A 23,862-nucleotide genomic window follows, 5' to 3' on the forward strand; every position below is an offset into this window, starting at 1 on the left:
CCATTCCTCGTTTAACACATCGCCGCGAGGCAGAAAACAAGAAATAACATACATTTTCACAAGTACTCGGTTTTTTATATTTGAAAATATGTATAAAATTTTATTTACATAACATTTTACAAGATGTCTTCGTTGAATAAGATCAAATGAATAGTTTCTACAAGTTACTGAATTCAAGAATTTATGATTATATTAAAGTGTCTTAGTTACTGAAGTTGATGCATTCAGAGAGGGATAAATACATCGTTTATATTCACAATTATAGAGGTCTTTTGCTTTACCAGGTGACCAGGCCTAGTCGGGCAAACCATCGACTCTAGAGCCATGGGTCCATGGTCAAACACAATGAGTGATTCATACATATGACCATGGGCGTATAAACTATAATCTAGTTTATACGGCCATGATATGACAGACCATCGAAGTTTGTGAAACCTCTGATTTATTTTTGTATGACTAGTCTCCAGCACTGACGTACAGACAAACTGTGACGTCACGTATGCGAGACCCCTAGGACTTCTGGCACAAATCCAAAATCCAATGTAAAACGAAGTAGAGTCCATGGCTGAAAGCAATGCAATATGAATATGAACGGTGAATGTATTCACAATCACTTCGGGGAATTAACATCACTGTATTTTTCGTCCATCAGAATTTCTGAGAATTATCATTCAAAAAAGAGTGGTCGATATTTCAGAATATTCGGTCATATGAGGACAGTTTCCAAATTTGCGTTAGTTTATAATATTGAAAAATAGACTCGTAGAAATCTTGCGTGTGATCGATTACAAAATATCTTTATACAAATATACATGTTTCAATATACACAATGCATGTAATTACATTTTATCCTTATTCCCTCAAAAATGAATCATTCTGAAGTTCAGGATGCGTTACTACTAATGAACTACACTGCACTGCACTGTCTGTGCGCGTTACAATCTGATACTAACTGAAATACTCTTTATTATGCAATCACAAGTCACGTCATATATTAATTGATATATTCTGCACGATATATCTTAGTCTTATTGAGACTCAAAACTGAAAAAAATTCTCAAGGAAATCGTCGATATAAACAATCAAAGAGGCTGAATATAAGAAATAAATGCTTTATATACTTATGTACGTAATACAATGTTGTTCTTTACTTTGATTCATAAAACTTCCTTCTAACGAAATTGATTATTTCCAGTCTAAATTATTGAAGAATTATAGAAGCGAATATGAAGCTAAAGATAGGGATGGATGGATTATCCCTGATTATTGTTCATGTTGTAGAGACGCCTCATTTTTTCCTGCTCGGTCATCGTCTGAAAAATACAGAAATGACGACAAAAACAGAAAATTAATAAAGCTAAATTACCACCACATACAAAAGAACCAGGAAAGAACTCGTAATTGTGGTTCATAAATGTTTAAAATAGAAGGGAATTTACCGTTTGCTGTCCGGGACACAGAGGTAAAACACAATATCTTCTTTCTAAACGCGAATCGCAAGGCTGTCCACCCCATCGGTCTTTCTTGATGATTGATCTGGTTCGCTCTTGTATGTTGTCATCTCCACATGTTTGAGGACAAGGCGACCACTGAGACCATTCTCCTAATTCACAGTCTCTTGCTGCAATTGATAGACAGATACTGATAGCTGACGGCAATGTACTGTCATATCATAATTACACTAAAAGTTAGGATATCATACAATCAATATGATGCCATGATTCACTTGGCATTTCCATAGACGTCAATGATACACTTCTGATGTTCAATTACTGGTGGTTCCAGCTCGCTTTACGTAGAAATGCAGAACTTGGGCGTTATTTCCGATTTTTTGTTATATATACTTACGACATTTTGCCGCGTGCTTGCATCGCTTTCTTTGTACAAGTTTTTTCGGACACGGTTGTCCGCCTTCTTCAGCTTCTCGTTTAATCATCCTGGCGCGAGTGCTGTGACCTCGACCGCATGTCCGAGAACACGGTGACCATTCTGACCACTGAGTGACCATACAGTCAGCCGTATCCCCGGCCTGAATACCCGGTATACTGTTTATACTGTGGTCTGGAATTTGGCGCCTGCCTTGGCTTTCTAAATCTAGAATAAACAAAATGTAACATTGAAGAACAGTTTCACCAGTTAAAGATTTAGCAGATATTATTAGATTATGTATCATTATTCTTTATCCCAAACTACACGATGATAAAAAGGAAATGCCATTCAAGTCGATGTTAACCAGGAGAAGTTACAAACTTGTAACCATAAAACACGGCCCTGGCGCCATGGAAATGCATACAACCCTCAAAATCTGTTTTTATACACATATGCTGGTATCATCCATCCACATATCATTCACTAGTATTATAAGTGGTCAATTCAAATTCTCATTCTAACCCCAGGGGCGGATTTAGACTGTGTCGACCGTGTCGCCCGACACGGTCGGAATTCTAAAGTGCCTTTTTATTTTTTCTCTGTATCAAAATTTGCCGTTGTAACCACCCGAGATACACAATAGATATTTTTCCTAAATATAAAACCTATGTTTCTTGACTAAATGCCTCTCAGAGATGCTCAGAAAGCTCTAAAATGTTAGTAAAATCTAAAACATTTTGCTGATATGCCTTTCCGCCCTGAATTAAGAATATATGCCCTTTTTATTGGTCGACATGGTCACAACATGCCCCTGGATCCACCCCTGAACCCGGGCACCGACCGACCACGATCTTCGTTTTAAAACAACACTTACGTCTTTTTAACTCGGCGCAATCTCTTTCGCACTTCTCTTCTGTTTCAAAACGATTACCATTTCCACGACAACCTCCATAATGGAACGGTATGCATTTTCTCATCGTTGTTTCGAAGTAATACCTCAGGAAACTGCCTCTACACGGCCCTACATCCTTCGGTAATTGACAGGCGGCTGAAAAATGAAACAGCACTCGATATGTAAATACGCGCAAATCTGAGTATCGAATTTGACTCTATCGTTCGAACGAAAACAATAGTTACCTGAAAAGTTTTTGACAGCTCCTTCACGAGAACAGTCATCGATTCGACCCGTACAAGTTTCTCTCTGATGCAGATCGCGTGAACAATCGCGTCCTTCGAGTCGTCGGATATAGAATCTCTGTCGTTCTCTGATACCTTCACCGCAAGTGACGCTACACGGGGACCACTCGGACCAGGCGGATACCGCGCATTCCTCGCTGTAATCGCATTCATTTTCTATTCCTAAACAATTCTCTTTCTCCATTAATGCTATGTTACACATGTTTGGATTGATTCCTGTAATTAACGATCGTTTTCTGACCATCATTCCAACTCCACAGGTTACGCTGCAAGCTGACCAATCCGACCAATCAGATACTGCGCATTTACCTGAAAATAGTACAATTTTTACGTTGAAGAACAGTTTCAAAGCTTCAATAGAGAATATCGACAAAAACATCATTATGAGCTGGTATGTACATTTTTCACTTTTTTCAATACTAAGTATTGGTAAAAATGACATTATGAGCTAGTTCGTACATTTTTGTTTTTTTTTTTCAATACAAAGTATTGGTAAAATTGTCATTGTGAGCTGGTATGTATATTTTTGCTTTTTTCAATACAAAGTATTGGTAAAAATGTCATTGTGAGCTGGTATGTATATTTTTGCTTTTTTCAATACAAAGTATTGGTAAAAATGTCATTGTGAGCTGGTATGTATATTTTTGCTTTTTTCAATACAAAGTATTGGTAAAAATGTTATTGTGAGCCGTCATTTTTGATTAGATATTCAAAACAATACGCGTGTCACCATAATACTCTGACTAAGAGTATTGTCGAGGTGAAACTAACCCATCATTAACTTCTTCTTGGCCATGTCCTCGGAAAGATCAGATCCTTGAGTAAATCGTTCATCAGTTAAAGTATCACGCACGCATTCGTCATCGCTGTACGGATCTAAACGCCTTAGAAATATCGTAGCCATCGGTTTTATCGGTTCGGGAGAATGGAACGGCGACCTCCAATCATCAGGAAACCTGTTCGTTATTTTGTGGATTTTCTCTTGCGGTTGAGTTTTCCAATTATCCGACTAAAAAAAAGATATCCATTCGTTCGAAAAGGTCAAGTGTTTGATATCGATACCTTTTTTCGAATCGGTACCAAAGTTACTACGATATTCTGTTATTGTTTACGAGGATCTTTAATCAAATAAAAAAACAATACAATGGAATGTAGACCTATTGATCTTATATCCTGTAAATGTCTGTTGATTTGATGGAAGATTGATGATAAAGTACTATCTATTTCTGTGTCAATTTTTATAATTCATTTGCTTGTTTGTTCAGAAGCTCTAGATCATCGAAATAATACAAACACGAATGGCAAAAATTAATTTCTTTTTTTTCTCTTACAGCTCTGTCCTTTAGTGGGACCATCAATTTAGGGTTTTGTCAATTGAACGAATTTTGATTGTGAGACCAGACATTGAATCGACAATCTGAGATCGAAGATCGAATGGCGGATAAGTTGAATAATGACGCTGACACTCAACAGATAATCATCATCTATTCTCTAGCGTACCCGATAAGATATTCCGCTGTCTGTACCAGCATCCCACGGGTACAATTCAATTCTCTGATCACCAGCCCACTTACAGTCAGGCGTACACAAGTTTAATCCGCTAATACCTGCATGAAAAAGAGAACATCATTGAAGTAACTGAACAAGTCGTGCAAACCATTCATTTTCAAGAACTGTCACGGTTTTAAAAACGTACCGACACACCAGTCAGGACTGGGTCCTATCATTGACAATAATGATAGTAGATTGTGAGTGCGATTAACAGTGAATCGAGCCCAGCGAATTTGATTCAGATTCACCCAGATTCCCGGCGTCATTATAACCGTCCTTACACGATTTCCCTGCAAAATCAAAGCATATCGATGTAGTCATCCATCACGTGGTTTCGATGCTGAAATACGTAGAAAACCCGCCACTTTTTTACGGAAGAAACTACGTCAAGGACACCTGCAGCGGGAGACATTGATTTGGCGTCTTTTAAGACACATTTGGGAATAATTAACAGCTGAGCCATACAGTATTTTACCTGAGGCTGCTATCAGTAAACGACGACCAGTATGTAAATAGACTCTAAATGTACACATTACTTTACAATACAATACAATATTAAACATAATAGAAAAAGTGCATTACATGATTAGGACATTAAGTACATCGTTATTTTTTCAAATGACTGAATAGTTCACAACATTCCGCCAAAGGATATCATAATTTTGTCATAAATGACAGAATGATTTAGAGTTTTCCTCTGTCATAAGCGACGGTCACACGAGGAGATTCTGGGCTTACGAAGCACCGTATTTCTGTGGTGCCGAATTTGTCGGAATATCGTGCGTACAGAGCACGTGATTAAAGCCCGCTTTAGTTATGCCGATATTGAGAGTGATTTCAAGATGGCATTTCCATTTTCTTGTATATATTTTCCATTCAAAATCCATTCTTAACCTATTCTCCAGTCTTCCGAATAGCAGCTTGAATTGCCAGTATATTTGGTGTTACAACTGTAGCTAACGTGAGTGAAATAGACGCGACTTACATGAGCTTTGATTTCTTGTTCCAATGTTCTCGGATAACCGAATTCACAAACATCTTTTACGCCTTTTGTAGCGATACCGCCGTATTTCCAGATCGTGTAATCTTTACTGTGCGAGGCCCCGACTATATGAGACCAATGTAACAAATGCCTGGCTGTAAAATAAGATTAGTTTTACCATTTAGATTTAGGAAAAGATGAAGACTTTTGCGATAAGATTTATTTTCGGCCTAATGCGAATACGATATAAGAAACCACGTAGCCCTCTTGGCTGGGAATATTCCATCTTTTAAAAAGCTTTTACCTATTCTGTGGCATATATTTTCGCTATTAAGACCTGACGTTAAGAGCCATATTTCATTATGATCGTTAGCGTTTCATTAGTGCAACAGGAAGTTGACAATAAGAGCTTTTTATCGGTGAGATTGAGAGAGGCTCATCTGAGTGTGAGGGGCGCCAAATGTAAATAAATATCTAGCCTTTTCATAAAGAAACCAGCACTTTGTATGCAGTAAGGGACGAACTACTACAAACAAGAGCTCGTCGCAGGTAATAAAGACATGTTCCGCTAGCAGTCACAAGACCCGACTATCTGTGAGACACAGTGACAGGTTTTTAAGTAAATTATGCTGCATTGCTTGTCAAGAAAGACACGGTGGTTTTCATGATAAGCCATTATTAGTATCCGCCTGTTAGCTGCAGGCTGCTGGAAGGAGATCTGGTACTTTTGGACATTTCAACGAATTTCTGAAAGTTGATTTGATTTGGAAATGATCAAGGATGTTGATATGAACTTACCGGTTGGAAAGTCCTTAGGATGGGTATAACGTGACCAGTTACCATTAAACGTCATGTGATATTTAGCCACTCCACAAGCGCAACAATCTGTATTCGTACTGGTGTCGAATTCGCCATCAGAACCAGCTTGAAAAGGAAGTAAAGAAATATATGTTAACACCGTAGCTAAAAGGAATAGACTCTTAGAAAATCAGATCTATATATCGCATTAACTTACTGTCTTCGCACACTGTCTTAGTTAAAGCGCCGTCATCTTTAAACCAAACGTCCTGATATTGAACGACTGTCGCTCTGAAATTACATCAATCCTATATATTTCAGGATGAATTCATACCAACTTATTGCTTACACGAGTCAAATGATTTCAAGTATGGAATGAAAGCGTAGTCACTGTCGTATCAGGGATGAGACACGCTGCCTCTTCTATTCGATGAGGGTTTTAGAGTTTTGGCTCAATACTATATTGAAGAATGTCGACGATAGAATGTTTAGGTATTTTTTAGAAAGTTTTGTTTATGTATAGGGATAATATCTAGAAAATTGGTGCGTTAGATATTTGGAAGAGGCACTGAGGCAATCGGTACATCGTTCTAAACACAATCACACACTTATCACATTATAGAATTTAGCTTCCACGGTAGAATAATTCGATTTCTCTACGACCGCGACGATGGAAGAACGCTCGAGTTGATGCTTAAAGAAAATTAGTAATTTCCTCAGCCGTTCAGTAGGCATTGGCTCTAGATAAACAACAAAGATATTGAAATATTGAATGATTAATGATAAGCGACAGATTTCCTGATGAAATATCAACTGTTTGTCATCTTAACGTCAACGTTAATAGAACTGATATTTCTCTCTGAAGCCACAGGTTTAACGTTTTTCTATCGAACAGATTGACAAATATTTGTTCCACTCGGCGCTGATTTCATTAGAACAGAAACGAAATTCAAACACGATGCTTGTGCCTCTATAGACTATTCAAATACAATCTCTTGAAATGCTTGTTGATTAACCGTCAGAAATATAGAGACTTTTCATCGCTGACAAAAGCAGGCAGACACGTAGTTTTTAGTGCGTCGTTTTTTTTCTGCTTATCTTTGATAGCCAGTAACACGACTTACACTGCAGATAAAACCAACAAGGAAATCAACAGGAAATGCTATATATCTATAATGCGACCACTATTATACAGAGAAATCTGATAATAGTTGTTATGCAAGGGTTTTTAATAGACGGTTAAAATGGCGGGAACATTTTTACCGCGCAATTTATCATTTCATATTGAAAATGCAATCATCGGCTTTCATCGAAACACTTCACGTCAACGAGATTCTTTTTTAATTCAGCCACGCTGGAGGATAAACGCCGCACGATGCTATTTCACGGCCATGTATATTTTATGGATCTCGACAACATTTCAGCAATAATTTACGTGAACGCCACGAATACGGCTAATGTTACTCAGGTACATGCATAGTTTAGTTGTGGAATCGGATATTTTTTTCAAATATCGAATTTTCATCGGAAAACGTTAGCTAAACCGGGGTCCAAACTGATGAATCATTTGGTTTGAAGTGATAAAACACGTTTTTCAGTGTTGAATTGCAGTTTCAACAAATACCGACGCGGCATAAATCAATTGCATTTCTGAGTCCACACAGATACCCGAGAATAAACGACATTGTGATCAGCGAACGGCTTAAAAATAAAAACCTATCTAAGCGTTAGATCTGTGAGAACAGGTGAGATAAATTGAGTGGAAAATCATAACGGAAATCTCGAATGATATCATTCACATCGCAGAGCACACTAACCATTGCTGTTCACGAACAGAACGGGTTTTTCTAGAACACATGCACTAGGTGCAGTAACCGACTGAGCGAATTTCCACTTTACTGGGCACGATATACCACGTGGTATTTACCAGGGTCCGTACACACCAAGGGCGAACTTCGGTTATCGGAGTTAGTCGACTATAGTCGAACTAAATGAAACCGAATGTCCGTTAGTCGGAACTACTATATTCCGGAAATAATTCGGAAATTAATCGCATTCGGTTATTAGCTCCGACCACTAGTCGACTAGATACGAAACCGAATTTGCCAAAGGCTAGCGGCGTAGCTCAATACCAATACATCAATCGCCGCTCTGAATGATGATATAATCTTTCTACAAATGTTAAGAGTCAGAAATAAGAGACGGACGAGTGAAAATGATCCGTTCTTTGATTCGTTTAAATCAAACGTCTTTAAGTCAATGAATTCACAATGGGTACCAACTCATCGATCCTCCATCGCTACTATCATCGACTACATTTCTGGGGTATGTTTCAACATCGAATCCGACGATAAACAGTTGTTTGACGGAACCCACGGCCGCAACGATCGATCATTATTTACCCAGAACAGGAAAGCTTGAAAAAATGATAAATAATCTCTCAAGATCGTTACAAGATAAAAACCATATGAAACAAATCAATAAAGCCATGATTCAGTATCAGTTCAAATCCATCCTCGCTTACCGGGGCTTGGTTGCCCGGTCTATTACACCGCCTAGAATTGTGGAGATGTGGCAATCCCTTGCAAGCGAGGACGATCAAATCTAGCGAGATCACGAATGTCAATGAAAGGCGGCATCAGGATTGCACGATAATATCTATAATGTTTATAGGATGTAATAGCTTACCTGAATTCGACACATCCTGAGCCGGCAGGGGGCGCTGTCCACAGTACGCTGATACCCGGCTTAAACTGGGTAATGTACGTGTGAGTGACCACATGCGGACACTGGTCGTGGAACTTGGTGAGTGGAGGGCTTGAAAAAAGCTGAAATCATTAAAAAAATAACGCCATGAATCATACAACAAAGGAAATATCAAAGGAACAGTTAAAAATGATAACCAGTAATACCCCGGGAATTGCATTATGTATCTTTAATCCGCAGATTGTCTTGATTCTAGTCAATCGGTGTCATCTTCAAAGTCTTTCTCGAATATCAGATGAATCTCTCAAAAACACGAGTAACGAGATAACTCGTATAACGTCATCGCTTGTATAAGTATTTGTTCAATAGTTCGTCTCGATAAACCGATTGTGTTGCGGGGATTCTGAATCAATCCCGGAATTTACTGTAGCCGAGATGTGACTCAACAAAAATCTCAGGTAGACAATTACAAGTTTTTAAGCAACGCGATCCGATGTATGGGGGAGAAAGAGAGAGACATTGTAAACCGCACAGTGACTCAACCCTCCGAACCGTGAAGTCATAGAAATCCGTTCTTCATTGTTTTACCTTCTCGTTCCATTGACCAGTTATTGGTAACAGTATCGATCATTTATAAAGAATCGACCGGTAATTAGGGAGCACCTCCTTCTCGGCTCGGCAATGTCTTTTGTATTACTCGGTGTTGTGTATGAACTTAGATTATAAATCCATACGTTGCCATCAGATTATAAAAGGCCAGCGTCTGAAATTAGCCAAATGCGCTAACTTCTAAAAGCCTGGATTTATCGACGAAATCTATTGAGTTATTTTGTAAAAACTCGCACGGACACACGTCCTAGTGATTCCTGTATTATATACTGCTATTGTCAGTTGATGCCTTATTGAGAAAAAATGTTCCAAACGTAATGCTTTAATTGATAATGGCATATCTCCATTACGGGCGCAGGAATTCCTGAGTTAACGCTGATCAGAAAGCATAAAGCTTCAGAGATGTGATGAAAAAACGCACGAAATGAGAGAAGAGACGAGTACAATGTTACAGTGAATATTCAGGTGGTGCGCGAAATATGTCGCCTCTTGAAGCGATTTCTGAAACAATGTGAAAAATGTTTCTCCGATTCACGCGAATCGTGACTCAAAAGTGAATGAAATCAATAGTGACAAAATTATAGCTAAAAGGAATTCGAAAGATGATTAAATGGGACGAATCGATGGGCAGAAGAAACTATTGTTCTGATGAGTTGTTGTTGTCCAGGTGGTTTAATACCCAGGGATATTGTCACTGTAACTTCCTCGTAGACTGATTAATACACACCTGAGTGAACACACACACTGTTCTGTCGCCCTCAGTGTCATTTACATCTAAATCAATATCTCACTGGACTCACTGGGTAAATCATCTTCATTATCATCGTCATTGTCACCTTCGAACGTCGCTAGATCTTCGTCAACATCGTCAGTTTTATCAACATCGCATTCCGCAAACGCGGTGCGTCCAAAACAAACTGACAAAATGCAGGGGTCCCAAATCTATATATACATCATGAACATCTTATATCTTGAAGTAAAATCCAATACTAACTCGCCCTTCAACCCGAAAAGTGAACTAGAACAAACCGAAAATCAGGAAAATGGTAATAGATTGAATTAGATTTGAAGATAACGACTATAGAATTGATGTAAACATATAAGTAGACTGTTTCTAACTATATCGTCAAATCATTTTGAATTTTTCTTTTCATGCGATATGGATATTGAGTAACCAGTAAATCAGAACTACATGTCGGTAGGATTGAGGTTATCCTCGTGTCACCCCCGGGTCGTCGGCGTCGCCAGATCGATTGCCCCAACTATGCCGGAGGTCCGGAATCGAACCTTGTGACCTAGCATTCACCTAGACCACGTCAATGCACGCACATCGCGAGACATAAGGAAGAGAATAAGTCGAGACCAATCCCAACGGCTTGACTACTGCTTCAAAATCTTCTATCGACAAGACATCATAATATATTACATCACAAAAAAAGGTTCAGATGTTTTTTATGATTCGTTTTCATCAAATATATATGGTAATCATTGAACATAGTGTAAGTGTTTCGGAGCTTTATACAGCTTCTTCTATATATCATCAAGAGTAGCGCTATTATACTCGACATTTGCTGAGTTCAGTAGAAAATCCAATAATCTTTCAATATATACACGTCTCCTATCAGCAACTCCTCAATAAAGAACATGTCTCGACTTCATATTTCTGTTTATTACATTCATCGTCAGTAAATCTGGTAATATAACCTTCTTATTGAATTCTTATCAGTAAATCAATGATGAGCCCGGAGAAGACCATTTCAGCAGATTTTACCTTTTTACCGAGTTAAATATCTATTCTTTTGTGAATGTGTCAAGAGCACTAAATCTATTTCCGTCAGTGACTGGCGGAGAGAGTGAGTGAGAGTGAGAGAGAGCGAGGCCTGCAATCTGAAATATCACATGAATCGCGTTTCCGCTATTGTCAAGAACAAGTTGTTCTGGAGCTGAATGAAAAATCTATCAGTACTTTATCATTTTGATACAATAGACCTGCGGATATTTGCAGAGCAAACATGGCCCGTGCAACAGTTGATTTGCGACATGCTATGAATGTAAATGAAGCAATTTCGGAGACTGGCGAACGTGATAAACCAAGGTTTATCCGGTTTATCCTCTTTATCTTACCATCATGATTGAACGCGAGTTATTTTGTGATTTGTTTGTCGTCCATATGAAAAACTACCAACAAAATCATGACCAAACTCGGAACAAGTTGATTTCTGTAAACGTGAGCACGCCATAAAAAGAAAAATACCCAAGTCATTTATATAGATATGATAAACAAACAAAGAGGATAAAATCGGAAAGCACATCAATAATTCATTTCGAATCAGAGTTAAAGGATGGATAGATAGACACGTCCAATGGCTTCGTGGGTTCCAAATCGCTAGCAAATTCCATTCTGTTTCTACTGTTAAGGTAGGAATTTAATTCATATATTGCATATACTAAATATTCATAAATCAATTACAATAAGCAATTCTCTATTCCCTTCGGAAATGAATGAAATCGTAACTAATTCAATTTACTCGTATTCACTTCGTATATACGAGCATCAGTACAAAGTGAATTCGTTCTCTCTCGTCCGTGCCTGCCTCCTGCCATCATACACCGACAATCGACCGTTTACTCTATCTTTTACATACATACACATAATCTAATCTCACCAGATTATCCTAATACCAATAAAATGTAATCATATGCCATTTAGCTAAGTACCGCACACTGCCGCTATACTAGACACTCATCACCTTCAAGCTTCCACTCTAAGATTTCGGCTTAACGTCTTCTTGATAAGGGATTTATAATGATACAACTCTATCACTTAATGGCGCATCAATAGCCCCCACTTAGTTACCATGAACTCGCAGGGTCATCAGATGAACTTTATAAACTGATTTGTAAACGACGTAACCTATTCTTGTAAATGGAAATGTTGTACGGCATTATACAAGCGTTTATTTTTTGGTGGGATTGAAAGACATTTGATGCTTGTCTTGTGGTGGTGGTGTGTGTTATTCTATCCAAGTCGTCATTCTTCCCTCTAGACAGTTGTACAATTCACATTCAGTAAAAATGAGGCGTCTGAACAATTCGCAGGAATGAGGCAGTACAGCAACCTTTTATCACCCTGGTATTTGAAGCTTATAGTATATAAGTTACGACACCGGTTCATATCATGAATTCCAGATTGATATCAGAGAAATGAAAACATTATTCGCAATACGTGAATGTTATTCCATAACACAACTCATTAAGCTCATTATAGAGCCGTATTAAAATAACATCAAACATCATTAGATTGTTTAGAGAAATGTCAGACATCCATTTTCATTGCTTCATATATACGTATATATGTAGAGAGTCTCAGGCCAATCACAATGTATATTGATGATAATATCAATGAAATCGGGACAGAAGTAGTTTTCTAAATATTTCGAGAAGTAAATTGACATTTTTAGACATATCAACACTCCATACTATTTAAAGGTGTTGCATGTGTTTTAAATTGAACACAGTTCTGGATACAGGCAGGTAGGTGGTCTATCTCATCTGCTACAAGAATGTGGCATGTTAAGTTAATTAACTAACAGATTACGGTGGATGTTCCGAACATCAGGTGACACATGCCACAGGTGTATTCTCATTAAAATAATCACGTTTTAATGTTTGACTCGTGTTTTAAAAAAAAAACAGCACATTTTCAACAGATGCCTCGCGGATAACTGGAGACTTTGTTATCGGGTTAGATTTCGCTCGGTTTTCTTTACCACACCTTGAAGTACTTTTTGAATTAGAATAATGTTATTACTAGAACGCACGGGGATCTGGACGTTCATTTACGAACGAAAGTAGCGTGTTTATTTCAGATTAAAACACGGCATCTTCAATGTGACATGAACCGAATGAAAGTAACAGATTACCGGTGATGTGTTTTTTAGTATTTGACACTCAGTAGCTCTTCGCCTTGAAACTGACTGCTAACACGCTATGATAAACTATATTATACCTGAGCACACCATCTCAAAACACTAGCTATCAAGGGTGAATCTATTTTGCATGTTTACTTTCGTGAAAATTTAATCAGCGTCATTTATTTCGCTCGTTAATCAGAGGGAGCTCTATCTCTATCAGTCCTCTGATATTGCACACGCATGAAGAGGACATGCAGAAGTATACTTCATCACAGTTTATGAGGCCATAACGCCATGAGTAAGAAGAACGTGGTGATAAGAACACGAAGCCGTACACGGACAATGGGAAGAAGATTAAGGATGCAAAGGACAACTCGCGTTTCATCTTTGTTTCAGTTGTATTTTCCATTCTCAGATCTCCTCGATTAATTTCAATTTGACCTCAACATCTCTGACGAACGTGAACAGAGAATTGACCCGGGGTGACTGCTGGAAATACAGCGTGGGTGATACATCATCTTAATATGATTGGCGCTCCTTCGGGAGACATAAATAAAAAGCATGAAGACAACAAAAAATATTGGACATTGTCCAAATGAAGGTGTCTTCCACATCATACCACCGTTGAGAGATGATAGGCGGGGGATTCCTGTGGGTCTCAGAATGCTCAGTTCCCAATCATTGTCGATTAGCTGTGCATAACTTTTTTTCAGTGAATTCCAATGTTTATCGTAGTTTATAACAACTGTTTTACTGCAAGATACACTAGAATTCAGGTAAACAAGACGTACCCATTGCATAATATCAGCAAAACCCTTGGAATTCTATAAACACTATAGATATCGGCACTCAAGTACAATAAACAGACACTGTTGTACTGCTGTACCACTGCAAAAAGTTCGTTTTACTTGTTATTCGCTCGTTGAGTCATAATTAGTTATAGTTGGAAACCAGGTGTTTGTTATCACAATTTAGGTTTTTCAATTGAATTCATCAGACTTGGAATGGTTTGAACTGATATTTTCTGATACTCTGTCTATGTCGTCTATTCTCCCAAAGTCTTATACGCCACGACGCCAGCACGAAACTAGCTATTGATATTCTGACCTTTAGTGGCATTCTGGTTATCCGGAAACATAAGACTGCGCTAGGTGCTTCTGGAACCCAAAATAATTGGCATGTCGTTTCCGCAATTAATTAGATTACCATGAGTACTCCCGGTAAATCAAATAGCTTCCATTCTCTGCCTTGTTGCTCGTATTGTCAATGGCAACTTATTCTTTTTCACACGTGTCAGTTTCTATGTAGTATAATGACGACGTCCAGATTCATAGACTGTCTGAAATGTACATTACCGTCCCCTCCCCTGAGAACATCAACCACTCCGCACATATCACTGTCCAGTCTCTCCAGTTTATGATAGACATTATCGCATGATCTGTTGCCCTATTCCGTGGGAAATACAGTAAATCATGAAGATGGCGAGTCACTATCTCCATGAGTTTACGTAAATTCGAAGAATATCACTTCAAAGGCGAAAATGTTCGGTTGATATTTTTGTCAAAGTTCCCTTTGCTTCCACTGCAGAAAAAGGCGCTTTTTGGTAAAAAGTAACTATATCAGATCAAAGAAATGGAAACGGAGATATTTCATCATGATTCTCTGTACGTGATGCCTTCAACCCTGTTGGCAAATTGTCACCAGAAGAACTCAAGTGTTATGAAGAGTGTCTCCCGTATAAAAAATAATCAACATTACGGCCACAGGGCTGAATAATACACTTCCCCCGCACCAACACGGTCACATTATACAAAGCTAATAAGAAAATAAAGCTAAAGGTTGTATAGAAAACAGAAATTGCGAAAATATTGAATTATAAGCCGCATCCGAACATTGAATAACAAAAGGTTTATGAAAGAGTTCATCAGCTCTCATTGTAACTGTCTATCACCACCAGCACGGTGTCCTATGACTTCAGTAAGTCATTACATGTACTAACTAATCACCTAATTAATGATATATAGCGAATACCAAACATCAAGGCTACAGTAATTAGGTGTAGAGGGAGAGCGTGGCAAAATGACTTAATTATCACACATCAACTATAGACACTGTTATACCAACGCAATCCACGTCATTTTTCAACCCACAAACTTGGCACTAGAACCCGGAAACCTCTGAATGGTTATGGAAATGGTAAAAAGATCGGAACGCGCTATAGAGCTGTTGTGTTGTGTTTCGACTGCTGATTTAGAATCAGTTTAATTGCGATCGGAAACTCGCAACCTTATTATTTTAATGGCATCGTAATATATCGATCGTAACAAAGTTCATGACAACGCGGGTATTACATAGAAACGCCATTATCACGGTGTTAGACAAGGCGAAAAACAAGCATCATGCAGAATTTTTCCTATTATATGAAGCCATTAACAAACACCATTAGACTAACACGAACAACAACTATCGATTGTACTGGTATCAAAGATTATCAGATCAAAATAAATGTTCATTCGACACACAGGAAATCATCCTTTTATTTATGAAAGATTCTAGGTGAGACTTCGCCGGAACTTATTTCTGTTGTGAAAGAAAGGTTTTCAACGAAATAATGGTGAAGTTTTCAGGCCAGGTTCGTGCTCATGAAGTTCACCAATATATAACGGAAATTAATTTCGATTTGCGAAATATATTTTGATTTACCCATTGCAGCGTGTTTGATAAAGAACAAACAGTAGGATCGTGGGAAACGGACAGTATGGGTTGGTAGATACGCGATTATCAAATTTCTTTGATATTCCTGTTCGTCGAGTGGCGACAAAAACGAAAACATTAATTGCTTTTCGACATCAATGGCGAGGTCCACTTTTCAAAGACAAGTAGATGACATAGCGGAACGAATGTCGGTCTAGCGGGATGAAGGGTATAATGATATGACTGGAGGGCTGCTTGATTAGTGCTGTGTCTCTGTCTAATTAATTTAACAATAGGCTAAGTAAGAATAAGCCCGAGGCTTACCGAATCAATAGATGTGGCATTTCTGCGTCATACCGTCATTACGACATACTCGTTTTCCGAGCTATTAACGGAATCTTTGACAGCGCGTAACGTCTTTCAGTCGGGATTTCTCTGATGTCATAAAACACACACAGAGAACGAAAGGAGAGGCGTTTTTTATTCGATAGAAGATTAGAACGTGTAGTTAATTGAATGTCCGTCGATAACGCGCAATATTGAACGACTGACGACTGAAAACAATGGCTAATTAAAGAATCTGATGAGTTTCTTCGACTTATCGCGAGCAATTACGAGATACCGTTGAGCTGATGGAACATACGTGGCAATAACAATCAGGACTTAGTCTGAAAGGCTATTACGTGGAATTGGATAGAACTACATGTACAATAATCCCATTGTTTGGTGTTGCCGAATCATTTTGTCGATCTATAGCTGGAAAAAAGCATTTCCTCTCAGGATATGCCGGGATCATTCAGTTGCCATTTTCACTAGTGTCCATTCATCGCAAACCTTCGATAATACCCTTCAAGAGTCTCTCGTATCCTTCTACGTCCGTTTTTTCAGAAGAACACATTCACGAATTGCTCGAATGACGATAGGGGCAAAGGACAAAGAGAATGATAATATCATTACAATAGATATTGTTACATCAAAGATGGATCAATGCAATCTCCTCGGGGATTGTCATCTTCTGCAATCCATCGACACTGACCTCTGCGTGTCTGTAGCCTGCAGCATCCACCAAATCCATCTTCAGATCTCCCACTCTCGTCACCTTTACATCTACCATCATCAATTCTCTTGCGCAATAGTTTGATGTGTATCATCACCGTCTTTCAAAAAAAAAACTTTTGCTTGGATGAAAATGTCTTTTCCGCATTAAGAGATAATGTTTCTATATCCGAACCATTACTACACTTCCCACAATTCACCCCGCCCGGTGTGACGTCACGAGTAACTGGTCAGATTAAGTCGTAGATCCGCTACACCGAGTTGGTTAAGGTCTTCAGTTTAGGTCATCTCAGCTAAGGCTTCGAATCCTCGCTTCCCGGATTTACACACACCAATACAACCATCAAATAACAAACCGCATCGCAGACGATTTCACTGAGCATTTTCCTATTGATTTTTCATTTAATTTCAAAGAAAACTATTGAACTCCATTTTCTCGACGAAACTATCTATTTCTCCCTCCCTTTAAGGCAGCGGTATTCGAGATTTCCGCATTCGGTGAGGTCAGCTTCAGCTGAGAAAATTTACAGTTGAATTGATGATATCTAATCACGATAGACGTGCATCAGACATGACCAATTATTGAGATCGGAAATGACAGCGTCAAATGGCTCGTATGTGGAAGGAGAGACACTTTGACGAGGAGTCGGTTAAACGGCTCTTGTTTTATCAATCAGATTCAGGTAACCGAGGATACGTCGAACAAAGAGAACACAGATGTTTCAATCGAACAATGTTACGCTTCATTGATCACATTATTGGAACAATGATTCTGGGAAAGTCAAGCGTTCCACAGTTACTGATTACATCGTCTGTGTAAACCCTCTTTATTCGCGTTGTCTCTGATGATAATGTATTGAACGGCTTCTACGTGAGTGAATAATTCTAAAATTCGCAACCGGGCGACCTGTCTCATAGGGTAGAGATCACATTCCCTACGATTAGTAAGCGATTTTACCCTAAAGCCGATCACATCTCGGTCACAATAGAACATAATTACTATAAATCGTAGCGACATACCCGCAAAGATGTTCGATGCAATGAACTTTAAACGCGGCATCAAAAGGTATTACTACAGTAGGGGTTCATACGATTAGGAAATTGTTTTTTCTTGGTGAGTCAAATTCATTTTCTCTGCCTCTCTCTACATCAGGATGATTAGCTTTAGTTTGAGTAGGGCGGATGAGAGTCAAAGAGCGGAGGTGCACGGATGACGAGGATGATGTGTTCTCAACTAATATTCCATTGAAGGAAACTTCCCATATATCCTGATAATTGGCTTAAGTCGAGACTCATAAATTTAATTCCATTTACTGATGAATCATCGCTGATATCTTGTTTTCATAACGAATGATTATTTCGCATAACAATCGTAAAAGACCCAGATGTAAATACGGGAAATTTATTCGACTGAAATCGACTGAGTTCGTGTAGAAATGCTCAAAGTTCGTATGAATGTCATTTCGACAATAAATGAACAAGAAGTTAATTCAATCAATTGATTCTCTTGTTTCCCGTCACACGTTTAACTGAGGGGTTTGATGCATTTCAAATTCCGAGAATAAAACCACGCATCGAAAATAACGTAAATTCATACGACGCCTTCCGAATCTTACCTGAAATGTTCCCAATGAATTGGTCTCATCTACAGCATGTTGAGGCACAGCGACCAAATAGAACCCGGCAAATTTCTGTTGTAATCGAGCCGTTCCGTTCAACGTGACTGAAAAACAGTACGAAAATTGAAACCGATGTTATTGACAGCAGATTACACGCAAGAAAAATTGATATCCCTGAAAGAAAGAAACATTGATCACATCGAATCGAACATTGGATACTGACATCTGATATAGCTATTTGAAACGGAGAAGGCCTTCGGGCTGCGCAGAACGAATGGTTTAAACTTATTAATGAGAAACAATTTAATTTCACATGGTTCACTTCTTTTGTTGCGGAATTAAAACAATGCTTTTATCTCAGTGTAACTTCAGACGTCGAAGCCCGAGGCACAACATAGGAACAGCAGCGGTGTGATTATCGTATTCAGATCTAAGACGGTGGTGGTTTCCATTCGTTTTAGAATCCATGATTGAATAAAAGCATTTTATGCAGAGAGACTCGAAACTGATCCTCTTTAGGTTCTGAACTTATTCGAATTGCAAACAAACATAAATAACGAACATATCGTCGACACAAAAGAATCTTGGTAAAATCTTTGCGAACAATATCCGCTCGAAGATACAATACCGACCACTTGGATAAATCGTTTTCTCGGAGTCTCCCATTATTTGTCATTGAATTGAAATTATTTCTAGTGACCGATAATCGTTCAAAAAGCGATTCTTAGGAGATTCTGTCTATCGCAAAAATTAGGAAACGCTTGATACTTCGAATAATACCTGAAAACAGTGGGAGACATTTTGATTTGGATAACAAGACCAATTTTTCTGCGGACTCATTGGTCTTATTGATAAATATCTGTGGGCAGTCCGACTGTATCGAAGGTGAATCCAATTAGGGACAAGAAACAGATGTTTTAATAAAAAGGTCATTTTTGTGTTGATCTCAAAAGAATTGCTGCCAGGGTCAATAGATTTATTGTAATGAAGAATGTAGGTCCGGCCCTGCAGGTTTAGACAGACTTACCGCTGCGATTAAACAGCTGTCTACTACCACTGAATATAAATCCAAAGCACGGGGTCCCTACCTTATAGACCTATACTGCTGTTTCCAAATTATAATCTGAGAACTGATATCGTGCTAGATTTTTGTAATTTGATTAGTAATGATTCCAGGATTCCCCAAGATTGATGGAGGTGAAGGTAATATGATAGCTGTACCTATATCCTGTAAGAGAGTGACATAAGTCAACAACTGTTGAAAGACGTATAGGTATGTTTAATATACCGCCAACTAATTAGATTAAGTTGGTTACTCATTATCTGTAAGTTACTTTACTCCACCACCGTCAAATATCAGCAATTCAGGTGAATTCATGGTATACACATGTTTATAAACAGCCTTGTCTTACGAGTAAAAGAAAAGGTGAGAGAGAACGAGGCCCTATATCCCGAGGTTTACAGCACGGGCGATGCAAGATATTTCTCATTTCGGACAGAAAATGTAGCTTAAACCAGTGGCAGTCAGTCTAATCACGAACTGTAGACAGTCGACAACAACTTATCAGATATTTCCTCAATCAGGACAAACAGAATATCCAGTTGTACCGTAGCTCAATCAAGAATAGGAACTGGTTCCGTATGCAACTCCGCATCTTTATGTGCGATGTTCCCAAGATTGGACATCAAAGCCAGTTGCGAGGGAAACTTGTTGACGATGAAAAGGCTTTTGAAGACTGCAAGCAAGACAGAAATACTAGAATACTGATTATTCCGAAATTGGATCTTATCATATGCAACTATAACCAATACTCACGACTTGTAAGCTCTTCTGCCAACTACATTTCAAGGCGTATATTGTTTCAATAACGCGAGGGTGAAGTAAGTTAACAAAGAAATACACGTGTATCTCGCAGGATGAACCCAGAGTTTTTGAAGTTTCAGGTTTCTTAGATTCAACATTTTTCCAATATTTCATTGAAAATCAATTCTATTAGAAGCAAGACTTCGTTCGCTCGACTCCAGCTAAAGCTACAGTGAACGAGATGGAGACGTTGGTGCTTCAGGCGAGGATAAACAACATTCACGGTTTAAACAGCTGTTTTCTTTCTGTATTTTGCGCTATTTTTTTCTGAGGTTTTCCCTGTTTTAACTCAATGAGCGCGGTTTATCCACCGAGTAAATAGCCATTAACAATCAAGGGTTAATTCAATATAGATTCCATTTACGTTTACTCCTAGTTGTAGTAGAATATCGGATAACCGGTGATTATCAATGAAAATCAAGTATGATACATTCAAGGGAAACGCCTAAAATTTCGAAAACCTGACGATTTATATAAATATACGTAGGTTTAGCTTCTGGACATTGAAAGTCACGGTATTCTATATGTAAAAACGGTTTGCTTTTCGTGTGTGTTTTTTCTGTAATCATGAAACATCAGGCGCGAGTATTGTGTATAGCTCCAGGCTGGACAGAGTCTGCATTGGTATTCACAACACTCGACTAGTCTGTTGTCAGCGCTGTCACTTCATCCAGTGAAGGTAAAACTACCGGGGCAAACAATTTCCACGACAATGAAGTGCTCTGTCAACATGTCCTGATTTCACCTCACTTCTATAATGTCAACAGCACCAAATTCACTCCGTTTTCATCGATTCTACATCCACTGATTATTTATAACGATTAGTGGTTTCCATGATTCCCCCCCCCCAAAAAAAACTCGCAGTATATTAACAAAAGACTCAGAAGATTCCCGTAGGAATCTATTTTGATGGATTACTCACAGAATTTTCCTCTTGGGTTTACCCTTGAAGTACTAGACCATTGATTCCATTGAACACCGATCATGATTGGTAATTGATCGGTGCGTTGGATTAGAATCGATCGATGGAAATTAAATGGCCGTGTTAATGATGTTTGAACTGCAATGTTCAATCTGATAGCGACCACTTAATCCGTTCATTTCGAACATCGCTGAAACCTTTAATTTCTACCGAGTACCAACAGATAGGATACTCGTGCACCTTCTCCCGATTCGATTTTATCCCTGTCTGACAAACTAAACTCTCACTGTTTGATCTACAAATAACCGCCCTATCAAACTCATATTGGTATATGTAGTATTTGATATTTGTACAAAGCTAAAAAAGCATTAATGATATCTTCGTAATGCTTAAGGGCCCTACATATTTTTTCTATGTCGAGGTGTATTCTGTTGCTACGCGGGACTCCTTTTATCTGGGACGGTATATATCTTGTCTTGTGTTATAGCATCCAATTAAAAGTTGCATTACTCGATTCTTCTATGTTCTATTCGGTTGGCTATTAGTTATCTGCGATACTATCAACTGAAATAATGCTTCCCAGGAGATCATTAAATTTTAATTTGTAGAAGTTCTAGAGACACTGCAAGGCGCTAGCCATGAACAACATTAATGTTACAGACATCGTTTTGATTGTCCTCGGAGACTTACAGAAAGATAAAGAAATTAACAATAATCACTTGATGTGACAATCTTCTCATTTACATTGATAGAATATACATCTAATCAAGAAGAATAAATCAATTAGTTTCATAACAATATTCATCGCCACTAAAATGCAGTAAAGTTATCGCACTCGTAGATGCGTTCATTTTTAAAAGTAAACTCGTTAAAATTGAGTATCCGTTTACTGGCGAGAGTTTATCAGTCTACAGGATCGAGGGTATGAATTATCAGGAAGTTGGTAAGATCATATGAAATTCCGGAGCTGCACTAATCATGAGCTCGGAGAAGAAAATGTTCGGTAAGACATGGAAAACAGGCTAAAACATATGGTCGAGAAATGTACGAGCAATGGCAAAGATAATATACATCTGGTTGCAAGTTTTCGAACCGAACTCGAGCGAGTAAAAAAAAAACAATTCGAGATTTTAAAGAAAGACAGAGAGGGAAAGATAAAGTTGTTTAGTAGATAGCACCTGAACAGGATTAGAGAAGATTAGTGTAAATAATAAACAGACACTTGTTGATTGAAGTGATATAAAGAAAATGTCAGTTTCAGTTAGAATTCAACTCAACTGGTCGGTACATCTCACGCAAACCCCTGCAGCCGGATTCCTAAAAAGCCTTTTAACAGCTACAGTAAGGTTGCCTACGTCCAACAGTTAGATGTCCAAACAACAAATCTGCTGCCCCTGTTTTAACTGCAATGAATATTTCGGGTCTGTATTTCATGCATTTCGATAATTCACCCTTGTCGATGAAGTCAGTTCTTCGTTTCGGTATAAAAACTGTTTTTATTTCCCGATTCGATTTGTATATATAATCCTGATATCTAGAAATCTAATACAATGAGATGAATAAGGCTTTGAACTTTGCTAGGCATTGTCAGACGTTCCATACTACATGGTTATGTCATCGATTGAGCTTGAATAAATGCTCCCTGAAACTCAACGGTTCTCTGGGTTATTATCTTTATTGTCCTCATCGGGCACTATTTCCATTTCTTTTAGAAAATACCGTTTTCTGCTGGAAACGATCAAACTCTTGTTTTTTTTCTGCCGTTGGAACTCGGGGGATGTTTTAATTCGGTTGAAGCGAGTTAATTTCGTTGTTGCCGAATTATTCGGCGAGGAGAATGTGACATCTTTGATAGAAATGGCGCGTTACACGAACAGGTTCCAGATGAGCACTCGGTCGCAACATCAGACACAGCGAAATATTAGTAATCCCCATGGAATACATTAATGTCTGTCTGTGTAGATGGAGTCATCAATAAGGCTGTGGATTCTGTTACCTTGGGAATCAGGTATCATCGCTAACCAGTCCATATCAACAAGTTCTGATCAGCGGAGTTCATGTTTGTGGCAATAATATTGTCG

General features: G+C 38.4%; 1 protein-coding gene across 2 annotated transcripts in view; it reads right to left on the reverse strand.

Annotated features, from left to right (window-relative positions):
- Nucleotides 1-63: 63 nt before the first annotated feature.
- The window catches only part of LOC141914835 (spondin-1-like), a 29,799-nt gene continuing 6,000 nt past the window's right edge, over nucleotides 64-23,862 (reverse strand). The window contains exons 2-14 of one of the 2 annotated variants that reach the window (XM_074806154.1): nucleotides 18,993-19,099; nucleotides 9,086-9,225; nucleotides 6,615-6,688; nucleotides 6,398-6,523; nucleotides 5,603-5,754; nucleotides 4,763-4,907; nucleotides 4,567-4,673; nucleotides 3,838-4,075; nucleotides 3,007-3,375; nucleotides 2,744-2,917; nucleotides 1,849-2,094; nucleotides 1,440-1,621; nucleotides 64-1,313 (exon numbers count right to left, since the gene is read on the reverse strand). In XM_074806154.1, the coding sequence (XP_074662255.1) occupies nucleotides 1,254-1,313; nucleotides 1,440-1,621; nucleotides 1,849-2,094; nucleotides 2,744-2,917; nucleotides 3,007-3,375; nucleotides 3,838-4,075; nucleotides 4,567-4,673; nucleotides 4,763-4,907; nucleotides 5,603-5,754; nucleotides 6,398-6,523; nucleotides 6,615-6,688; nucleotides 9,086-9,225; nucleotides 18,993-19,099 (2,120 nt within the window). In that variant the 3' untranslated portion in view covers nucleotides 64-1,253. Of the gene's footprint in view, nucleotides 1,314-1,439; nucleotides 1,622-1,848; nucleotides 2,095-2,743; nucleotides 2,918-3,006; nucleotides 3,376-3,837; nucleotides 4,076-4,566; nucleotides 4,674-4,762; nucleotides 4,908-5,602; nucleotides 5,755-6,393; nucleotides 6,524-6,614; nucleotides 6,689-9,085; nucleotides 9,226-18,992; nucleotides 19,100-23,862 lie in introns of both variants that reach the window. The other variant, XM_074806155.1, reaches the window with a different exon arrangement.

This window comes from Tubulanus polymorphus, chromosome 1 (genome assembly GCF_964204645.1).
Source record: "Tubulanus polymorphus chromosome 1, tnTubPoly1.2, whole genome shotgun sequence".
Classification (NCBI taxonomy): Eukaryota; Metazoa; Nemertea; class Palaeonemertea; order Tubulaniformes; family Tubulanidae; genus Tubulanus; species Tubulanus polymorphus.